The sequence below is a fragment of the Lynx canadensis genome, chromosome B3, assembly GCF_007474595.2.
Source record: "Lynx canadensis isolate LIC74 chromosome B3, mLynCan4.pri.v2, whole genome shotgun sequence".
In the NCBI taxonomy this organism is placed as follows: Eukaryota; Metazoa; Chordata; class Mammalia; order Carnivora; family Felidae; genus Lynx; species Lynx canadensis.
The window spans coordinates 1,309,688-1,329,219 of NC_044308.2; the positions used below are offsets into that span (position 1 = coordinate 1,309,688).

The 19,532-nt window shown below is 49.8% G+C and overlaps 1 protein-coding gene across 5 annotated transcripts in view; it reads left to right on the top strand.

The window, feature by feature from the left end:
• ZFAND6 (zinc finger AN1-type containing 6) overlaps positions 1-17,772 on the top strand; it is a 76,017-nt gene extending 58,245 nt beyond the window's left edge. For 4 of the 5 annotated variants that reach the window (XM_030317219.1, XM_030317216.1, XM_030317220.2 and 1 more), the window contains 5 exons: positions 3,415-3,585; positions 5,259-5,367; positions 6,100-6,200; positions 14,734-14,847; positions 16,852-17,772. In XM_030317219.1, coding sequence (XP_030173079.1) covers positions 3,432-3,585; positions 5,259-5,367; positions 6,100-6,200; positions 14,734-14,847; positions 16,852-17,000 — 627 coding nt within the window. In that variant the 5' untranslated portion in view covers positions 3,415-3,431 and the 3' untranslated portion in view covers positions 17,001-17,772. Of the gene's footprint in view, positions 1-2,083; positions 2,180-3,414; positions 3,586-5,258; positions 5,368-6,099; positions 6,201-14,733; positions 14,848-16,851 lie in introns of those variants that run through there. The other variant, XM_030317217.1, reaches the window with a different exon arrangement.
• The last annotated feature ends 1,760 nt before the right edge of the window (positions 17,773-19,532 follow it).

Below are 19,532 nucleotides of genomic sequence, written 5' to 3' on the forward strand. Positions count from 1 at the left end.
AGGTACACTGTATCTCTGTTTATGGGCACGTGTATATCTGTGTTTCCTACATAAAGAGTAAGGATTTTTTGTCTCCTTCTTTCCCCCAAAGAATCAATGTTTGTCCCCTTGAGGTGATACTGCCTACAGCAGGAATGCATGGTTGACAGCAGTGAATTCTTGAAATTTTTGGTTCTAGGGCTTTTATGTTCTCTAAAAGTACTGAGTACCCGGAAGAACTTCTGTTTGTGTGTGTTCTGTCTGGCGGTATTTATCATGTTACAAATCAAAGCTGAGAAAAGTTGCAAAGTGATTAATTTTAAAAAACATTTTGTTAAAAACATCCATCCATTCCCTCCCCCGCCATCACCACCAGAAAGGTTTAGTGAGAAGAGTGGCCTCGCTAGACATTTTTGCAAATTCTCTCTAAGGTCAGGCCTAATAGCAAACAGCAAGATTCTCCTAGCTGCCTCTGTTACAGTGTTGGAAAGAAAAACTGGGATCCTACAGGTGAGTCGTTGGAGAAGGAAGGAGGTACCGTCTCAGATAATAGAGCTTGCTTTCTTTTTTGATACTATACCCAAACTTGATAAGTTGTAGTTTCTTTTTTTTCTTTTTCTTTTTTTTTTTTTAGCATTTATTTATTTTTGAGACAGAGAGAGACAGAGCATGAACGGGGGAGGGTCAGAGAGAGGGAGACACAGAATCTGAAACAGGCTCCAGGCTCCGAGCTGTCAGCACAGAGCCCGACGCGGGGCTTGAACTCACGGACCGCGAGATCATGACCTGAGCCGAAGTCGGACGCTTAACCGACTGAGCCACCCAGGCGCCCCGATAAGTTGTAGTTTCTTAAAGGGTTAATTGCGTTGTAAAATCTCCCAACTGTATATAAACTCTTCCTGTCCCGTTATTTGAACGTTCCTTGGTCTCTCCCTTGGAATGGGCGATGGGTGTTCGCCCTTGAAGTGACGGGCGCAGACGCACATTGTCCATTTTGGGGAAAATGTCTGCCGTGAACTCAGGTCGGAACAACCAGATTTTGTCGGCCGGGCCTTGAAGTCAAACCCTCCCCCAGGAGCAGGGACTGGGCGGCCTTGGTGCTTCTGCGGTCGCTTTCCATGTGCTTCCCCGCTCGACCCACGAAGTCCCAATGAGACACGTGTTCAGGCTCTAGACGTGCCCGTCGGTCGTGGGGCTGTGAGAGCCGTTGTGGGAGCGTGTGTCCCCAGTGACCGGAGGAAAGGTGTGACGTAACTCCCTAGCGTTGGTGTGGAAATGGTTTTGACCTCCCTAGGGCTCCGTGGAAGCACGCTTTGAGAACCACTGACTTGGAGCAAGGACTTCGAGCCGGACACGTGTATTCAGCCTGAGCTCCATCGCTTACGAGCCACATACGTGATCCTGAGCGGTTACCCTGATACCGAAACCGGACAAACACACTGTCCCTCGGGAACACGGGCCAAAAATCTCAACAAAGTGTTTGACCTAGCCCATCTTCGGCATATCTTTCTATCCCGCCTTTGCTATGTATTTTTAAATTTGATATGTGTACTTACAGAAGTACCCAGAGTAGGCTATACAGAGAGCAGAACGGCCAAGATTGGATTCTGAAGTGAGTCGGAAGGGTGTTTGCCAGAAGCCCAAATTGTATTCCCAGGCTCACCTTCTAAATGGCCTCAGTGGTTTTGCGACAGTTCTTTTTAAAGACAAACGCTAAACCTGCTACTTTGTTCTGTACTCCTGTCATATGCCTTACTGCTCTTGGCTGTGAAGTTTGCATTAAGTGCGCCCACCCCTCGCTCCCCACCTTCCGCCCCAACAGTCTTTTCAAACAATTTTGGGGAAGAAAAAAATCTGTTAATGGTAAACATTGAATGTGTGGAGGAGGAATCAGTCAAGGTTAGTGACAGAGCCTTGTCCTCCTCTGGTAGTTCTTATCCCTCAGGGTCTTTGCACAGACTCGTCTTTAAACACATCCACTTTGGAGTAGCCTTCGGTCATTTGGGAGAGTTTTCTTTTTCTTTTTTTTAATAGCCCGTTACTACCGTCTGTCATGTTCTTCGTGCCAGGAATCCCCTATTCCTGCCGCCTGGGAGAAGGGCGCCTGGGGCCTTGCGTCTGCTGTGATTGATGACTCCTTTTCGTGTGCTCCAGACAGGCCCTCTGTCCTGGTAGTTTTTCATCTAAAATACTTTAAAAAGTATGTGTATTTTGCCCCAGTTAAGTAAGTTGTACCTTCATTTAAGAGGATTTTGAAAGTTCAAAAAATGTACAAATCCGAAAACACCGTTAGTCTTGCCGTGCTTGGTGCATTCTTTCCTGTCCTTCTCGGTGATTAATGGATTTGTCCTAATTGGCAACAAACCATATATACATTTCATATTGTGCCTTTTCGTTTGTTCCAGCATTCTCCTCCATCAAAAAGTATTCTAAAATGTCTTAACGACACAGAACTTTTGAAAAAAAACTCATTCTGATATTGGGCATTTATTTCCAGTTTATCAACGTTACAAATGTGCTGCGAAGCACATCCCTCATATGTTATTCCTGGGTCTTTTTTCTGATCGTGCCCCAGTTATTCTGTCAAAGACCCTGTAGGGGGCGCCTGGGTGGCGCAGTCGGTTGAACGTCCGACTTCAGCCAGGTCACGATCTCGCGGTCCGTGGGTTCGAGCCCCGCGTCGGGCTCTGGGCTGATGGCTCGGAGCCTGGAGCCTGTTTCCGATTCTGTGTCTCCCTCTCTCTCTGCCCCTCCCCCGTTCATGCTCTGTCTCTCGCTGTCCCAAAAATAAATAAACGTTGAAAAAAAAAAAATTAAAAAAAAAAAAAAAAAAGACCCTGTAGGAGAGGGACTGTTTCGGAGGGCGCGGTTTAAGCTCCTGCACGTGAATCGCTCAGTTGTTTGCCAGAAAGATTGAGCGGGCTCCGCCCACCAGCAGCACTCTGCCCGTTTCTTCCTACCTTCACCAGCACTGGCATTCTGTACAGTGCTTTTCAGACGGAATAAATTATACGAGTTAAAACATAAACTTAGAGCAAAGGTGTAAATGCTTAGAAATTAATAGTGTAACATGAGGCAAAACGTGAAACGTGTATTTCTTATTAGGAGTCTAACTGAACTAGTCCTCAAGGGTTTGCATTAACGTTCCGATGGTGTGGAGTCTTCAGAGCAGATACCGTGCCCGAGAGTTCTTTACGCTCTCTGAGCCAGTACAGACCTTCTTGTATAGAGGGTTGGAGAGAAAAGTTGTTCGTATCGTTCTCGTCTTTATTTTTTTTCTAACTTAGCCCTAGGTCTTGGGACAGGTGTACGGAAAGATTTAGGGGGGAGTATATGTGGGTTTTTTTTTTTTTTTTTTATCACATAAAGCAGATTTGGATCATATACGACTGCAGTGTGCGTCTGCGTTCCTTACGAATTCTGTGTACGTTTCAGGTGTGCAACAGAGAAACATGGCTCAAGAAACTAATCACAGCCAAGTGCCTATGCTTTGTTCTACTGGCTGCGGATTTTATGGAAACCCTCGCACAAATGGCATGTGTTCAGTGTGCTATAAAGAACATCTCCAAAGACAGAATAGTAGTAATGGTAGAATCAGCCCACCTGGTAAGTAATCCTGTTCACACGCAGCAGTGTTCATAATTGAGATACGTTGGGAGAGCACGACGTACGTGATAGCGTTTCTGCTCTCACACTGTACCTCTGTCCCTGCATTCGTACCGGGAAAATTCCTCTTTCTGTGTTGTCATTATCACTGGTGTCCACCCATCGAAAGTAACTAGTATAAATCCGTTCAGCCTTACTTGCCGGCTTGCTCTTACTTACTTGCTCTGTTATCTTAGCTAGAATGCAGGCATCCTTCTTCGCGTACATGTATGCGTCCAGGTAAGTAAGGCGTAAGGGAGTGAGGGTTAGGAGGACCCGGGTTATTTTATCTGGGATGACCGTTGAAGCCGAGATGGCTATAGAAGGAGATAGTGGGTTCGAGGTGGCCACGGCTGACTTGAGAGAGCCCGCCACCGTCAGGAAGCGGAGGGGCAGCCGCGGGGCCGGGACCCAGGGCACTCGGCACTGGCTCACTGTGCTTGTGCGTCACCCTCTGTGCCGCGGACTCTTCCGGGGTGTGGGGGTGGGTGTGTGTGTCCGTAGTTACCAGAAGGATGGGGAGGACTCTGAGTATGAGCTTTGCGGAGGTGGAGCGTTGATAGTGTCATCTGGGGTGGCTGTTGTACGGATCGGTGCCCGAGTGTGGGGTTTTGTGGTTAATGGAGGTGCAGGCAGTTACTTCGTTCACAGTTTTGTAGGGGGTCTTTCTCATCATCGTTTCGTGTTCAAGCCAAAAGCTGGAAGCATGTAAACAAAATTTCTCTAAATTTTCTCAAGGCTAAGATCAAATGAATATAGATTGTTGGGTTTTTTTTTTTTTTTTTTTCTGTTCGAGAGAGAGAGAGAGAGAGAGAGAGTCTGAAGCAGGCTCTGCACTGTCAGCGCCCAGCTGGACACAGGGCTCAACCTCACGATGCATGAGATCACGACCCGAGCCAACCGAGATTGAGTCAGACGGTCAACCCACTGAGCCATCCTGGTGCCCCAGAAATTGTTGTTTTTAACATGAAATTGTCATCTACATTTCTGCTTTGTGAAGAACCGTGGGAGGGGCACCTGGGTGGCTCAGTCAGTCGGTTAAGCGTCTGACTTCGGCTCAGGTCATGATCTCGTGGTTCGTGAGTTCAACCCTGCGTCAGGCTCTGTGCTGATGGCTCGGAGCCTGGAGCCTGCTTTGGATTTTGTGTCTCCCTCTCTCTCTGCCCCTCCCCCATTCATGCTCTGTCTCTCTCGAAAATAAGTAAACATTAAAATTAAAAAAAAAAAGAACGGGGGAAAAAATGTAGCCTCATGTACTGAGCACAGATTTTAGTTCTGGACTTCTGTCTGCTTTAACTGCTACAGCTTTGATTCTAAATCCCTCCATGTATACAGCAGTGCTTGGAAGAGTTTGTGGATTAAAGGATCCAAGTGACATGGAGTCCTGAGAAACGGGAGTGTAGTCTATTAATATATACAGTTTGTAAATGGTTTTTTTCTTGGTTGAAATTAACTTTTTTCCAATTGGAGTATTACTGAAACACTTTTAACGGAAAGCAACGAAGCAGTATACTCTATATTCAGTAAAACAAGATTTCTAGCTGTTTTGCGGAAGGTGGGTGGTGGTTTCTCAGGGAAGGTGTGGGGACGCCCAGAGCGCAGGGTCACTGACACCAAGCGCGGTTCTGTTGCAGCGGCTTCTGTCGGCACCCTGTCCGAGTCTTTCCCGGTCCAGTGCGCGGACGGCAGCGTCCCCGATGCACAGTCACCCCTAGACTCCACATCTGCATCCGTGCAGCCCAGGTAAGACGCTGTGTCTGCACGGTGCTGGGAAAGCTGCCGAGGAGCAAAGCGTATCCTCTCTACGTGCTCGGGTCTCCGCGGGAGGACTGGGTCAGGTCACTTCGGGGTTAGCTGGCCTGAGAACGGCGGTTAGAAAGTCAAGTTTACTTTGGGAAGCAGCGGGGAAGGTGTCTTCTCAGTTTGCATTTCTTTTTCAGACGGCTTTTCCTTCGCTTCTGCTCATCCCATGTCCCGCCCCCGAGGTCCTCGTGAATTCAGGCGCCCAGTCCTGCCCCCCGCGGCCCCACTGTGCGCAGGGCGGCTTTCCCTTCTCGCTCTGGGAGCGCAGACCTACTGGCTTCGTCCTCACTCTGCTGTTAGGAAGCGGGGACCGGGTTTCCACCCTCTAGTTCTTTCTCCGCTTCATGATCGGAGACGCCCAGTGCCCTTCCCACCGCGGCATCAGGGCCCCCGGAGCCGGTCGTGACCACCGCGCTGGTTTTCGTGGGGTGCCTTCGTGCGCGGAGGGCGCTCGCCGCTGCTCTGAGTTCTGAAGCCGTGAACTCCAGGCCAGACCGGTCTCCAGTTTCATGGCTGTCTGTGCTAAATGCACAAGTTATAAAGAAGGATCTCTGTGTTTGTTCTTGCTGTGATGACTGCTTAGATATGTTGGACGCATACTTACTACATCATTTTAGGTACCGTTCATGCCGGGAAATCACTTTTAAAATCTCGATATTTTTGCTTTTCTAGCCCTGTATCAAATCAGTCGCTTTTATCCGAATCTGTAGCATCTTCCCAAGTGGACAGTACGTCTGTGGACAAAGCAATCCCTGACACGGAAGACCTGCAAGGTTTGCACGTGGGCTCGCGCGGGTTCGGTCCTTTACCCGACAGCTGGCTGTTACAGGCCGGGCCTGTCCGAGGTGCCGCTGTCTTTTAAATTGCCAGCCTCAAATATAGTTTGCTGTTTGTTTTCTTTATGAGCAGAACGTTTTAGGTCTTCGGGTATTTAATTGACTGAACTGTTGGGAGCCATTTCCCACTTCTGTGTAATCATGTCATCAGTATAAAGTCGAAAGCCGTAAATGTGTTTAGTTGAGAGTTGTGACTGAGTGAGTGAGTAGTGGGATTATATTCTCCTGTTCTCTCTTACTCTTATTCTTACCAGTTTAACCCAAATACTAGTTTCCCTCCAAGTACCTGGGGCTGCTGGTTTACGAGGAATCTCTTGTTTCTGACCTGGGCCGTCGAAGAGACCATTGAATTTGACCGGCAGTAGACCCTCTCCCGTCGGTGACCCACTGGGGCATCTTGCTCAGTGCCTCGTGGCCTTGCCCGCACTCTGCACACCCCCCCTTGTGTGGGTCACGGTGATCTGGGAGGGCTTTGTCGGTAGGCAGCGATCGTAGGGGAGATGCTTAGGAGGCTGGGAGGCAGACTGCGCTGGATGGGTTCTGTTCCACCAGCACGGGTACGATGGCTTTACAGAAGGAGGGCACTCGGGAAAGGTGAGCCCAGGGTGACCATTGTGTCCCTCTGTCTCGGCCACGATTCAGAGAGACAGGCTGCCCCGACAGTGACCCCCTCCACGGGACATCGTAGTCACATGACAGCGAGAGAAACTTCTGGCGATGTTAGTTTAAGCTCTCTAGTTCAGATGTAGTTGAGCTGGCTAATTTCTCTTGCTCTGAGTTTATGCCCAATAAATGTTGGCATAATTTTGCCCATCGTGGATTTTGCTATAGCAAGGATATGTACTATTTGGCCAACATAAGCGTTATAAGTATAAATAATTTTTATTTCTTGGTTAAATAGAAAAACTTAAGGAAGGGCACAGATGAGGGATGGTTTCAAAGCAGAAAGAGAAGAATCCCTGAGATTTAGTTATGCATGAGACGCGGGGAATAGGAGCAGGGTGGTAAAGCTTTCGGTTTTGCGACAGTGTCAGTGGCGGGCTGCTTCAGACCGGGCGCTGGGAGAGGTGGCACGGCCAGACCAGGTGTGCGTGGGGCGTGATCCCATTTCAGAACCGAAGAGCTCGGCTGGAGGTTGTAGGTCGAGCATTGGTCTTTAAATGTGTGATCGGTGTCACGTCTGAGACTTGGAAGTCCTTGGCACACTTTGAAAAGTGAGAGGCTGAGATTAGGGGAGCAAGTCAGATAACGACTCAGCAGAAGGAGAAGTCATCTGGGCCCCGGGTTATTGCAGCCCCCAGGTGCCGACCACTAGAGAGTTTGGAGAAGCAAGGGTTGCTGAGAGTGAAGGAAGGAAAAATGAACACAGGCTGCTGACCTCGCTTATGTTCTGTCTCGCAGTGGCACGTATTGTAGACTGTGAGTGAAATGGGTGCTGCGGGCAGACGTGGCAGCAGTTGGTGTCCACGGCCACCGAGGATGAAGACAGGGTGGTGAACGTACACCATGCGTGTGTGGAGGACGGCGTGGCTTTCTGCACTGAGTGGCCCTGGCAACAAGAGTACCAAAGGTGGCCTTGAAGCCACATTAGGAGAAATCGTAAGGCGTGTTGAAAATCCGTAGACTCCTTTTTTCACGTACGATTTCAGTGACCTTGGAGGTTAAGCCAGTAGCCGCTTCTAAGTATCTTTTAAAAACTCAGCATTCGTTATCTTAGCGTTGCAGGATCTCCGAGGAACCAGGTGTAAGTTTTCATTTGAGTTTAAGAGGATTCGTTTTCAGTATTTTAAAAACGTCTTGCCCACCCCGTTGAATTAAGACTGTCTTCTTTTATGAGAAACGTGTACCCGAGTGCAGGTGTCCCCCGCTGTCCAAAAGTAGAGCGTTTCTGTCGAGCCTTTTGTAAACCCAAACGGGATAAAGAAGCAACTGCCATTTCATCAACACGGAAATTCTCTTTGGGTATCTACTGGTTAGCAAAAACAGGTCCTAACGTAGGTTTTTCGTAAAAGTGAAGGGGCATGAAGCAGACTCGCGGAGAGCGGGGCCAGGCGTGTGTGCGCGTGCGTGCGTCCGTGTGTACACGCACACTCCTCTAACACCGATGTACTTGTGCTTTCCCTGGTGGTAGGAGTAAATGCAGAGAACGCTTTTCTCCGTCTATTTAGTGGATGGACGAAAACTCACAGAGAAGAAGTCTTGGACTCCAGCCCTACGGTGTCTGAGCTGGACTCCGGGCCAGAGTTGTGCCCACCGGCCGTGGTGCTTCCTAGATTAGGAGGTGGATGTGGCTTCCTGTCACCAGGGGCAGCCCTCCGTTGCCAGGGCGGGCTCCTCTGCTTTGGTGACCTGCCAAGTGTCTACTCCCTCTGTGTCCCTCAGGGAAATTTATCTAGATGGGAAGAAAATCCCAGATGGAAGAGGGTACGTGAGTAGCAGCTGTGTACCCAAGCCAGACTTTCCTGATGTTTTTTTGTTTATTTTTGAAGGAGAGACCGAGTGCGAGTGAGGGAGGGGCAGAGAGAGAGGGAGACACAGAATCTGAAGCAGGCTCTGAGCCGTCAGCACAGAGACCAATGTGGGGCTCGAACCCACGTACCGTGAGATCATGACCTGAGCCAAAGTCGGACGCTCGACCAACTGAGCCCCCCCCAGGCGCCCCTCCTAACATTCTTCATTGGAGTTTTCAGATTAGGGTTCTTGAGACAGCTTTGTTCTCTGTAGCTATTCTGCTGATAATTAAGATTTGTTGCCACCAGGTGGGCGGTACCGCTTTCATTTTGTCCCCGTGGCTCCGAAGAATTTTTCTCGCGTTTAAATGAGTATTTAGCGTATTACAACACGTTTCTCATTTCATTATTCTTTTTACTTTAACGATTGGCGATACCTCACTCGCGTGGTCTCTAACTTAGGAATGTCGGATTTTCAGTTCACAAAAGGTAGCTTCAAAAATTCTTTTAAGCGTTTTGGTGCACTGGAAACCATCCTACTTGATTGTCTGACGGCACAACATTGCCTCCCCCCTTTCAGTTCACCTGAGTCTCTCAGATGCAGGATCTTCCCCAAAAGAAGCGGCATTGGGGTCCGAGGTTCTCCTACAGCGTGTGGACCCGACACCCCGCTTCTCTGAGCCATATTTGTGTCGTAAAGGAGAGGTGCCCCAAGCCCACGGGATAACGGGCTGACCGCACAGTCTTACTCTGTGTGACGCCGCTTAAAACTCAAAGATTTCTTCGGACTGGAGAGGGTGGGCGAGAATAGCCGAGCGGTCCTGGAAAGAGCGGAGCAGAGTTCAAAGCGTACCACCTGCTGCAGTCCCCAAGACCGCGGGAACAGGCGAGAGGACACTACCGTCGGGCCCTGGAGTGACACCGGGCGTCCGGAGATACACCCCGCGGTTCGCGGGCAGCTGATTTTCCGCAGGGAGCCGAGACCATCCAGTAGGCGAAGCCTGGGCTTCGGCAGGTGATGCTGGGACACTTGAAAGAATGAGACCTCTCCTTCACCTTTTACAGACGTTTGCCCCAAAACACATCAAAGACCCAAATGGTAGGAGCTGAAACTGGAAAACAGGCATAACTCCTCATGGCCTTGGGTGAGGCAGTGCCTCCTTGGACGGGACGCCTAGAGCACAAGGGACCGGAGGAAAACGGGCGCATTGACCTACAGCAGAGTCAGGACCCGGGTGCTTCATGGAGCGCCGTCAGGAGCGCGAAAAGGCAATCCAGAGAATGGTTAAGAATATTTGTGAATCCTGTATCTGATAGGAATGTGTAAAGAGGTGTCATCGTTCAACAGTAGAAAGACCAGTCTTTTAAAGGGCAAAGGAGAGGATTTGAATAGACGTTTCTCCAGAGAAGATACACAGACGGTCCACGTGTTGAGGATATGGAGGAATTAGAACCGTAATACATGTTTGTTGGGGATATAAAAGGACACGGCCTCTTCGAGAAACAGTTTGGCAGTCACAGATTTAATTCAGAAAGGGGGTTAACTGTATGGCCCAGAGACTCCTTTCCTAAATCCCAGGAGATGGAAAGCCCATGTCCACACACACAAACTTGTGTAAGGATGTTCACAGCCGCACTGCTTACAGCGACCGACCAGATGGCCGTCAGCAGACAGGCTCTGAGCGGACACAGAGAGGCGGGCTCTGTACGCCCCGGAGTGCTGCTTGGCCTGGAAGGGAGACCGGTTCCGGGGCCCCCCCACGTGGGTGGGCTTTGGAAACAGGGCAAGCAGAAGAAACCAGGTACACAAGCCACGGGTTGAATGGTTCATTCGGACGGCAGGTGGGCGCCGTGAGGAGGGCTCTCTGCTGGAGAAGGAGCCCTGGGAGGGGAAGTGCTCGGGAACCAGCCAAGGGGCCGCAGCCGCTGGACGCCCGTCGGGGCCTGACGCCAAGAACCTGTCTAAACCAAGTCGTGGAAGATTCCTGAGGTGCTGGGTTCTGACTGGTGGGTAGGGGAGACCGCCTTGTGAAGTTCGGTTCCTTTTTCATTTTTCTTAAGATGGCCCAAAGTCGTATTTCAAGAAGATCGATGTGACGCTTCTTGGCCCCCAGACAGCTGCTAACAGAAACTGGTCTCGTGCACAGAGCTGCTCCATCCGGAACGGCGGCCACTGGTCTCGGGTAGCGTGGGCACCCGAGGCGTGGCTGGGCCGGAACTATGCAGTTCAGTGCGTGCTCGTTTGCGGATATGCTGGGTTTTGAAGACTGAGTATCAAAAGTATGAGAAATACCTCGTTAATACTTTCATAGCAGTTACATTTTTAAATGATAATATGTATTAACTTACCCTTCTTAAACTTCCTAACACGATGGCTGGAAAATATAAAATGAAATCTGTGGCTCGGCATATTTTTTTGGACCCTGCTACTATACGGGCTCACTTTTCTCACAAATATTTACAGTGTTCTCATTTTGTAAAGAATTCTTAAGCTAGGAGTAACTCAAAGATGATTCGGTCCACCTCCTCACTTCGCGTGAAACGAAGTACAGAGGAGGACAGGGAGTGTTACCGCAGGGGGTCATCGGAAAAGTGTGCACGCGCAGTCAGTGCCTGCCGTGTGGCCACTCTGTGTCCGCCCTGGGCGGAGGTGGTGAGCGGGACCCTCGTCCTCCTGGGTCAGCAAGGCAGCAAGGCCCGGGGGTCACGTCACAGGGGTGCCGTGTCCACCGTCAGCTTTGTCGGGCTGCCTGTTAATGTCCTCCTGTGTGTCACTTTTCACAATGTGTATTAAAATGCTCATGATACACTCATTAAAATGAGTGTATAAAACTCTCACTGTTATGTTTGTGTACTTTTTTTCCTTAACAGGACCCAGAGTAGAGGGCCTTGTTTCTCTTGAATGTGATCATCCATGTGGGTAGTTGAACTATAATTTTATCTGCCCTGTGCTTTTTAAAATGTTTTTTAAGTTTATTTATGTTGAGAGTGAGAAAATGAGTGTGAATGAGGGGGAGGAGCAGAGACAGGGAGAGAGGGCGAGAGAGGGAACCCCGAGCAGGCTCCATGCTGTCAGCACAGAGCCTGATGCCGGGCTCACTCCCACAAACCGTGAGGTCGTGACTTGAGCCGAAATCAGGAGTTGGACGCGTAACCCACTGAGCCCCCCGGGTGCCCCTGCCCTGTGGTTTTGAAGCATCTTGAAGTCACTGGCCGATCGACTTTGTCTAGTTGAGATTCCCGTTAAAAATGAAGTTGATTCCACAGCCTTAATGCCATCGCACAGGCGGCCCGAGTAGACCTTCGGTCGTGCAGATACGACGTAGGCAGCTGCCGGTCGCTAACCCTTAAAGAGCAGGTGCCCTCTTGTCTTCGGTGCTCATTTCAGATTGCGAAAAACTGCCCAGTTCCGAGCAGACTTCCTATTTTGGCTTCAGGTTCAATATGAGTACGGCCCTTTTAAAAGACTGGATTGTTTCCTTTTACGTAATCATGAGTTTGATCAGGCATGCTTTGGTCGTAAGTCTCATAGAAAGTAAGGAAACAGAATCTCTGGGAATCGTAGACTTACGCCAAACGCTGTATCCTCTTGCCCACGAGTTGATTTGTGAATGTTTCAACTCTAGCTACCGACCACTAGTTTGAGGTAAGCTAAGGTCACCTTGGTCCCCTGGGGATCTAGCGGACAGTGATCAGCGTCAGATGCTCGCCCCAGCTCCTGAGCTCTTAGATTCCTTGTGGACTCTTAGCTCTACAGGCTGTGCGTTTGCTGTAGACGGACCTTCAGGGTCCATACTGTGAAATGTCTTCCTTGAGACGCTTCCGTGCAACAGCATTCGTGTGTGTGGCAGGCGAGTGCCTGTTTTCACCTCTCTGTTTCCACATACCAGAGTTTGTGCCTCGGTAATTAAACCTGTCTTGTTAAAAAATGTTTTCTTGTGGTAGTGCTGTTACTGCCACTAAAGCATTGTTTATGTGTTTATTTGAATATCACGGTTTCTTGGGAGAACAGGTTAGATATTACGGCTTACAGATTTCAGAGACAACAAATACATTCTCTCTGGATTGCAAGTTAAACTATTTTTGAGCCCTTTACACATAGAGGGACGTTATCTGATATTGTTCCGGGGGCTGGGGATACGACAAGTAAACAACACTCCGCCCCTGCCCCCCTGGAGCTCGAGTCCTGAGGCTGTTTGTTTGTTGATAATAAGAGGTTTTATGTGTCCATAATGTGTTTCAAAATAAAACGTTCGTGTTAGTAGAACTGTCTCCCATCTGGCTTCAGAATTTCTAGGTGGAGTGATCACAGAGTTGTTCATTTGTGTGTGTTCACTTTTCGGTTTGTGCTGTTTTGTCTTCGTCGTGTTTTGTTAAAATAGGAGGTCATACGGTTAACATAGGTTAGAATCCCTGACCTCACGTGACTGAGAGCCCGCTCCGCGTAGCTCGCTGGACGGGAGCTGGAGGTGCAGACGGGAAATACGGTACCGTCCCTCCTGGGTGGGCTGACCCCGTAATTGGGGAAAGCGGGGCACGCGATTACAGAGGGCGAGTAGTTCAGGAATGCGGTTCGGGTCTCTGTGCGGCGCCAGCTTGCGGTCGGGGCGTGAGGATCGGCACCGGGAGCAGGAGCGGGAAGGACGAGCCCCCGCCCTGGAGGAGCTCACCGGACAAGCTCCCACCCTGGAGGAGCACACCGCTGAGCCAGCTTCAGGCAGACAGGCGGTTCCCACCGTGTGGGCAGCACTGCTGGGGCGCACGGTAAGCTTCCTAATCCAGGTCGGTGCGTAGGGGGTGGGGAAGAGTTGATGGTAGACGCTTAAAAATGAGAGCCAGCCCCGTGAAGAGTGGGACCCGAGGGCCGTGGGCAAGCATTCCACACGGAAAGGAGGCCGACGAGACCAGAGGCCAGAGACCGTGTGTGTTCAGAGAGACAGGCGCTTCGGGGCGGCTGTAGCAGGGGGAGGGTGCCGCCGGGCCTCCAGGCTTTGTCCTGGGGGTGAGTCACATCGCGGGGCGTGGGCTCCGTGCCGTGTCAAGTGTGGCCCGGAGAGGCGCGCACGTGGCGGGCCCAGGATTTGGTGGAGGGATTTGGCCCAGGGAGCCAGGGGTGCCGAGTGAGCCTCGTGGAGAAGTGGGACGGCTTCTGTGGAGGAGGGGATACTCGAGCTGCTCCTGAGAAAGAAGAGCAGGTGCACCCAGGTGTGAGGAGGTCGAGGAAAGGGCCCTCGGGTCCCGGCCGTGGGTGGTGCCTGGCCCCACAGCGACCGTGGAGGGTCACTGTTTGGGAGCGGGATGGCGTGTGTGCTGGGCCACGTGACCGCCCCTGCCTGGTGACCGCGGCCCGGAGGGCTCAGTGAGGTAGGGTTTAGGTGCAGGAATTGCAGTCTTGGTGCAGCCGGCCTTCGCTTCACTGCTTAAGTGCGTCATTTTGTTATCCTGTTTGTGACATTCTACTACATCGACCTTGCTAACGTTTTAAAGGTTTTGTGTGGAACATTCTGAGACTTTTAAACATGGTGCTCTGCCCGGTCTTGCTTTCAGCCTTTTTTTGCCCTTGTTCTGAGAAATCTACGTAGTTCGGACCCCAGCAATATTCAGAAGTTGGCCTGTGGCCATCTCCTTACACACTCCCGTAGAAAATACCCCAGGAGTATTTGTGTGCGTGTGTGCGTGTGTGTGTGTGAGTGCTTGCACCTTTTATTTCAAATACATAATTTAAAAAACATAGGGAATGCCGTGCTAGATCCAGAGTCAGTGTTAACATATCGATATACGTTCTTCCAGATTTCCTGCGTGTGCACATCCACACGTACGTCACATGCACACATACGTTTGAGGAATAGGGGGTCATATTATGTAATCGGCTTTGTCACTCCGTGTAAGCCTCTTCCAGGCTAACGGAGTCCTCAGTGGCCCTCACAGTAACAGACTGGTGGGGTGGGAGGGGGACGGCCACCAACCAGTGTCAGAATCTTACTGAATAATTAAACTGTACCTCCTTCCTGTTTTGTCAGCTTCAGTATCAGATACGGCACAGCAGCCATCTGAGGAGCAAAGCAAGTCTCTTGAAAAGCCAAAACAGAAAAAGAACCGCTGTTTCATGTGCAGGAAGAAAGTAGGACTTACTGGTAAGGGCCGAAGTGCAGTGGCGTCAGCCTCAGTGTTCTTTAAAATAACGCGTGCCTTACTGTTCCAGGCCCCAGGAGGTTCACGTGTGTTCCCGTGAGAGCTAATCCTGGATTCATTCCCGCTTCTGAGTTTTCTTAAAGTGTCTTTAATTATATACCTGAGAGTGACATGAATAGATGCTCTTTTACTGGTCCATCCCAGCAGAGTCTTCGAATGTCAGACGGGTCGGGCCCGGGCGCCAGGTGCTCCGAGGGCCAGAGAGTGCACACAGGAGGGGACCCAAGCTCGGCCGGCCCCGCTGTGAGATGCACCGTTACTCGGGGAGGGAGAAAATGTAGTGAGATGCCACTTGGGTGTGGAGCAGAGGAAGCACAGTCAGCAGACTCTGGGAAGTCGGACAGGTGCCGCGGTTCATCCGAATGGAAGAGGGGGGAGTAGGAGCCCGTCACGGAAAGTACCACGACGGCAGCACGTTTGAGGCAGGCCCTGAAGGAGGGCTGGGACCCAGAGCTGATGGAGTAGGGGCGTTTCAGACAGAAAGAACAGCTCGACCAGAAGGTCGGAGGAAGGAAAGAACGGGGCCTCGTCAGGGGCCGCGGATGGGGAGTGTGGCCGCGGCACGGAGCGTGTGAACGGGGGCGTCGGATACGCGGTGAGACAGAAACACGGACAGGCTCACGATGTGCACTGTGCTTCCTGGTGGACGGCGGTCACAGCTTCTAAACAATGACCATTTCTCGCTGTGTGCGCGCCAGGCGCCGTGCTCTGTGCTCCGTAGCATAAGAACTTGACGTACAGAGCTGACAATACCGGATAAAATCGGATGCTTTTTAGGAAGGGTTCTCCCGCCAAGGAGTAGGTTGGAGACCAAGTGGAAAGGGGATTATAATCTGATGTCAGAGACACTTACGACTGGCCCGTACTTGGGCAGATGTGTTTATTTAGAGAATACAAGCACGGACAAATAAGACGTTTCGAAATAGACGTATTTAGTGTCAAATACAGTCTTTCTGAGTCTCAGAAACACTCAGACTTCGTGATGGGAAGGTGGAGACTCAGTAATATTCATCTTGTCCAGTCTGTCGGTCTGGCGTTAGAGTTGGCTTCATTTTCCATTCATTGTCACGAGGGGACAGAATGTGTTTCTGAAACAGACAAACAAAAAGGTGGTGGAGGAAACTTCCATCAAACGTCAGTGTTCAAAATGTCGATTCCTGTGCTCCGTTTCCAGCAGCTCCGTCACATCAAAACACTCTGTCATGAGAAGCAGGACTGGTTTTCTATAAAGGCCCTCCACCCACACTCGAGATCTCTCTTTCGGCTTCAGCCCTGTGGGCATTTCCCTAAAATTAAATCGCATTATTGCACGTTTACCGTGTGTTAAGTGCTCACCACCTTCCCCGTTCAGTCCCTACAGTAACTTATTCCAAAGTTACAGATGCAGAAACTGAGGCTCGGAGAAGCTCGGTAACTGGCCTGCATTAGCGAGCGGATTCACGCTGAGGCGGCCCTGATGCACCCCTGCTCCTGCTCGTGCTGAGCCGCCGGAGCCCCGCCCCCACAGGGGTCTGCCGCGGGAAGCCAGCGTGGATCCAGGCCTCCCAGAAGTTTCCTTACACCTTCTTCACTAAATTTTAAGGTTGCCTCTGACGGTGTGCTTTCCTGCACACTTAGAATTTGGATTTGAGAACCGTTTTACATTCGGTGCAGCGATCCCGACTTTGGTAGGAGGTAATTGTGGCCACGTTCCAGGTGGAGACCCGAGCGCAGGGCAGCGGTTGTGATTTGCCGGGCTATGCACCTGCATTCGTAGGGTAGGAACGAGGAAGGAAGCGATCAGCTGGTGCAGTCTGAACCCAAACCGTTACTAGGTCCTGCAACTGCCCAGCGTGCTTGTTTAGACGCCGCGCCACGTAGCCGATGCTGTTAGTGTTGACGGTGCTGAGGCACCGCGCAGTCAGTCCCTCCCTCCCGCTCACGCATGTGTACTGATCCGTTTGCAGGGTTTGAATGCCGGTGTGGACATGTGTACTGTGGTGTACATCGTTACTCAGACGTGCACAATTGCTCGTACAATTACAAAGCTGATGCCGCGGAGAAAATCAGAAAAGAAAACCCGGTAGTTGTCGGCGAAAAGATCCAGAAGATCTGAACTCCTGCTGGAATACAAACTCCTTTGACCATCTGCAAACTAAAAGTTGACTTGAGGTCTTTTTTCCTAGTCCTGGGGAGTGTAGAGCAGTGTGCGTGGCACAGACCTTTTAATCATGCATGTCAACCAGAAGAATAGATTTTTGGTTTTGTTTTGAAAATGACTCTGAACATTTATTTCCATTGCAGTTTCTGTGGCTGAAAAGACTTAAGTAAACTTTACAAGTATTATCCTTCTAAGATCATTTTAATTTTAGTTGAGCGCAGAGGGCTTTTCTAACAAACGTGGAGACCTTTTGGAGGGCTGTGATTTTTCCAGTATTAAACATGCATGCGTTGAACTTGCAGTTTATTTTTCTCATTGTGTGTGTATATAGAGCTTTTCTCTGCAGCACGATTTCTCTTTTGATAATGCCCGTTAGGGCACAACTAGTTACCAGTAACTGAATGTATCTTAATCATTATGGCTGCTTCTGTTGTTTCATTAACAAAGGTTATACCTGTGTTAGCATATAGTTTCTTTGCACCCACTATTTATGTCTGAATCATTTGTCACAGGAGAGTGTGTGCCGATGAGATTCTACGTTTGTGTGTTTCTGAATTGTTTGAGAGAGGGAAGGAACGGCTGTGTGCGTTTCATCGCCGACCGCAGGCTTCTTTCGGTAGTGTTCACCGGTCTGGGTGTGTACACGATACGAAGAACGATCTGGAGTCATCGTGCTGTGTTTATGTTTACCCCACCTGTCTGTGATTAAATAAAAAGGAAAACCACACGCTCCCTTGTTCTGCCGTTTCTCTTACTCTTGCTGGCGGCTCACCTTGACCTGTGGTGCTTTCGTTTCTCCTCCACTGACTCCGCGCAGCTGCCGCCGCCGCCCTTGTCACGTCCGCTTGCGACCGATCTTGCCACGGTGAGTGGTGATCTCCCGTCGCTTTGCGTGGAGGACCTCAGCGTTTCTTTAACGCCAAGAACTGCTCTCAGTCGCTCAGAGATCACATTCTCCGGCTCTGCTCCTCAGCCCGTCACGCTGGGTTAGCGTCTGGTCAGGAAGGAGCTCCTTTTTCCGGTCGAATTCGAAGTGGAAAGGGCCTAAATCAAACACAGCAGCTACAGGATTGTGGACGAGAGAGACCGTCTGTCCCATGGGTTTCACACTCTTATCTGCCAGCCAGCCGTTTTTACCCATGAAATACTACAGAAAACAGATGAAAAGCACTATTTTACAATCCAGATTTCTAGGTTTAAGTTTGTCTACCACTTCTTGGATGTAATGATGGCTCAGCGTTAAAATCTGTAAATGTAACGTATTTAAATGTAATCTGTCAATTTACTACATGAACAGATTCAAGAGAGAAAACCGTTCTGACTAGCTCAGCAGATTCAGGTTAAGCACCTAATAGAATTCAACACCCACTCATGATGAAAACTCTTGGTAAGTCACAACCAGGAAGGAATTTCCTTAAGCTGATGGTTTCTGTGTAAAACCAAACAAAGAAATGAAAAGCGGCCATCTTCCAAAAAGAGGAAGCTCATTCCCTTTTAAAGTCGGGAACACAGGGCTGCCTGCGGTGAGTTGGAGATCTGTGTTCAGTAGAGTCAAAACAGAGTCAGTCATAGGAAGCAGGAAGGAGGAGATGCTTGATATTTGCATGTTAACCTGTTTGTTCTTACAGAAAGTCTAAAGGAATCTAGAGAAAGTACTAGAAATAGAGGGTGTAGTTAGGTAGCGAGGTGTGGCATTACCTCTCAGAAGCCAGGTGCATTTCTTCATGGCAATAACTAGAAAGCCAGAAGATAGCTTTTATGGCAGCATCATCACCAAGTACCTAGGACGTTAACAATACATACTGAAGGCCTTTTTAAGAAAACACTAGGGGCACCTCAGTGGCTCAGCCAGTTAAATCTCTGACTCTTGATTTCGGCTCAGGTCATGACTTCACGGTCCATGAGTCTGAGCCCCCCTGTGGGGCTCTGCACCAAGAGTCTAGGACCTGCTTGGGATTCTCCCTCCTTTCTCTCTCTCTCTCTCTCTCTCTCTCTCTCTCTCTCTCTCTCTCTCCCTCCCTCCCTCCCTCCTTTTTCTCTCTCTCTCTCTCCCTCTCCCTCTCCCTCTCTCTCCTCTCTCTCTCAAACTTCAGAACTTTTTTCCTTTTTTTTTTTTTTAAGTATTATTAAGAGACAATAACTAAGACCTCAGTAAATAGGAAGAGACATGTTAATAGCTAGGAAGACAATAGAAAGTTGTCATGTGTCCCCAAATGGACCTATAGATTCAAATATATTCCAATCAAAATCACACCAAGTTTTCTCATGGAACTTGTTAAAGCAATTTCAAAATAAAAGGTGAAAGATCGCCAAGGGCTACAGCGTTTCAGAAAAGAAAAGGCAGGGCGGGGGGCACTTGTCCTGTCGGATGTTAAGACCTGTTCACATGAAGCTATGTTAACGAAGAGAGCTCGGTGTGAGCCAAGGGCTGTACACGTTTCCCAGTGGAGCAGCCCAGAATGCCCAGAGAAGGGCACACGTGGACTG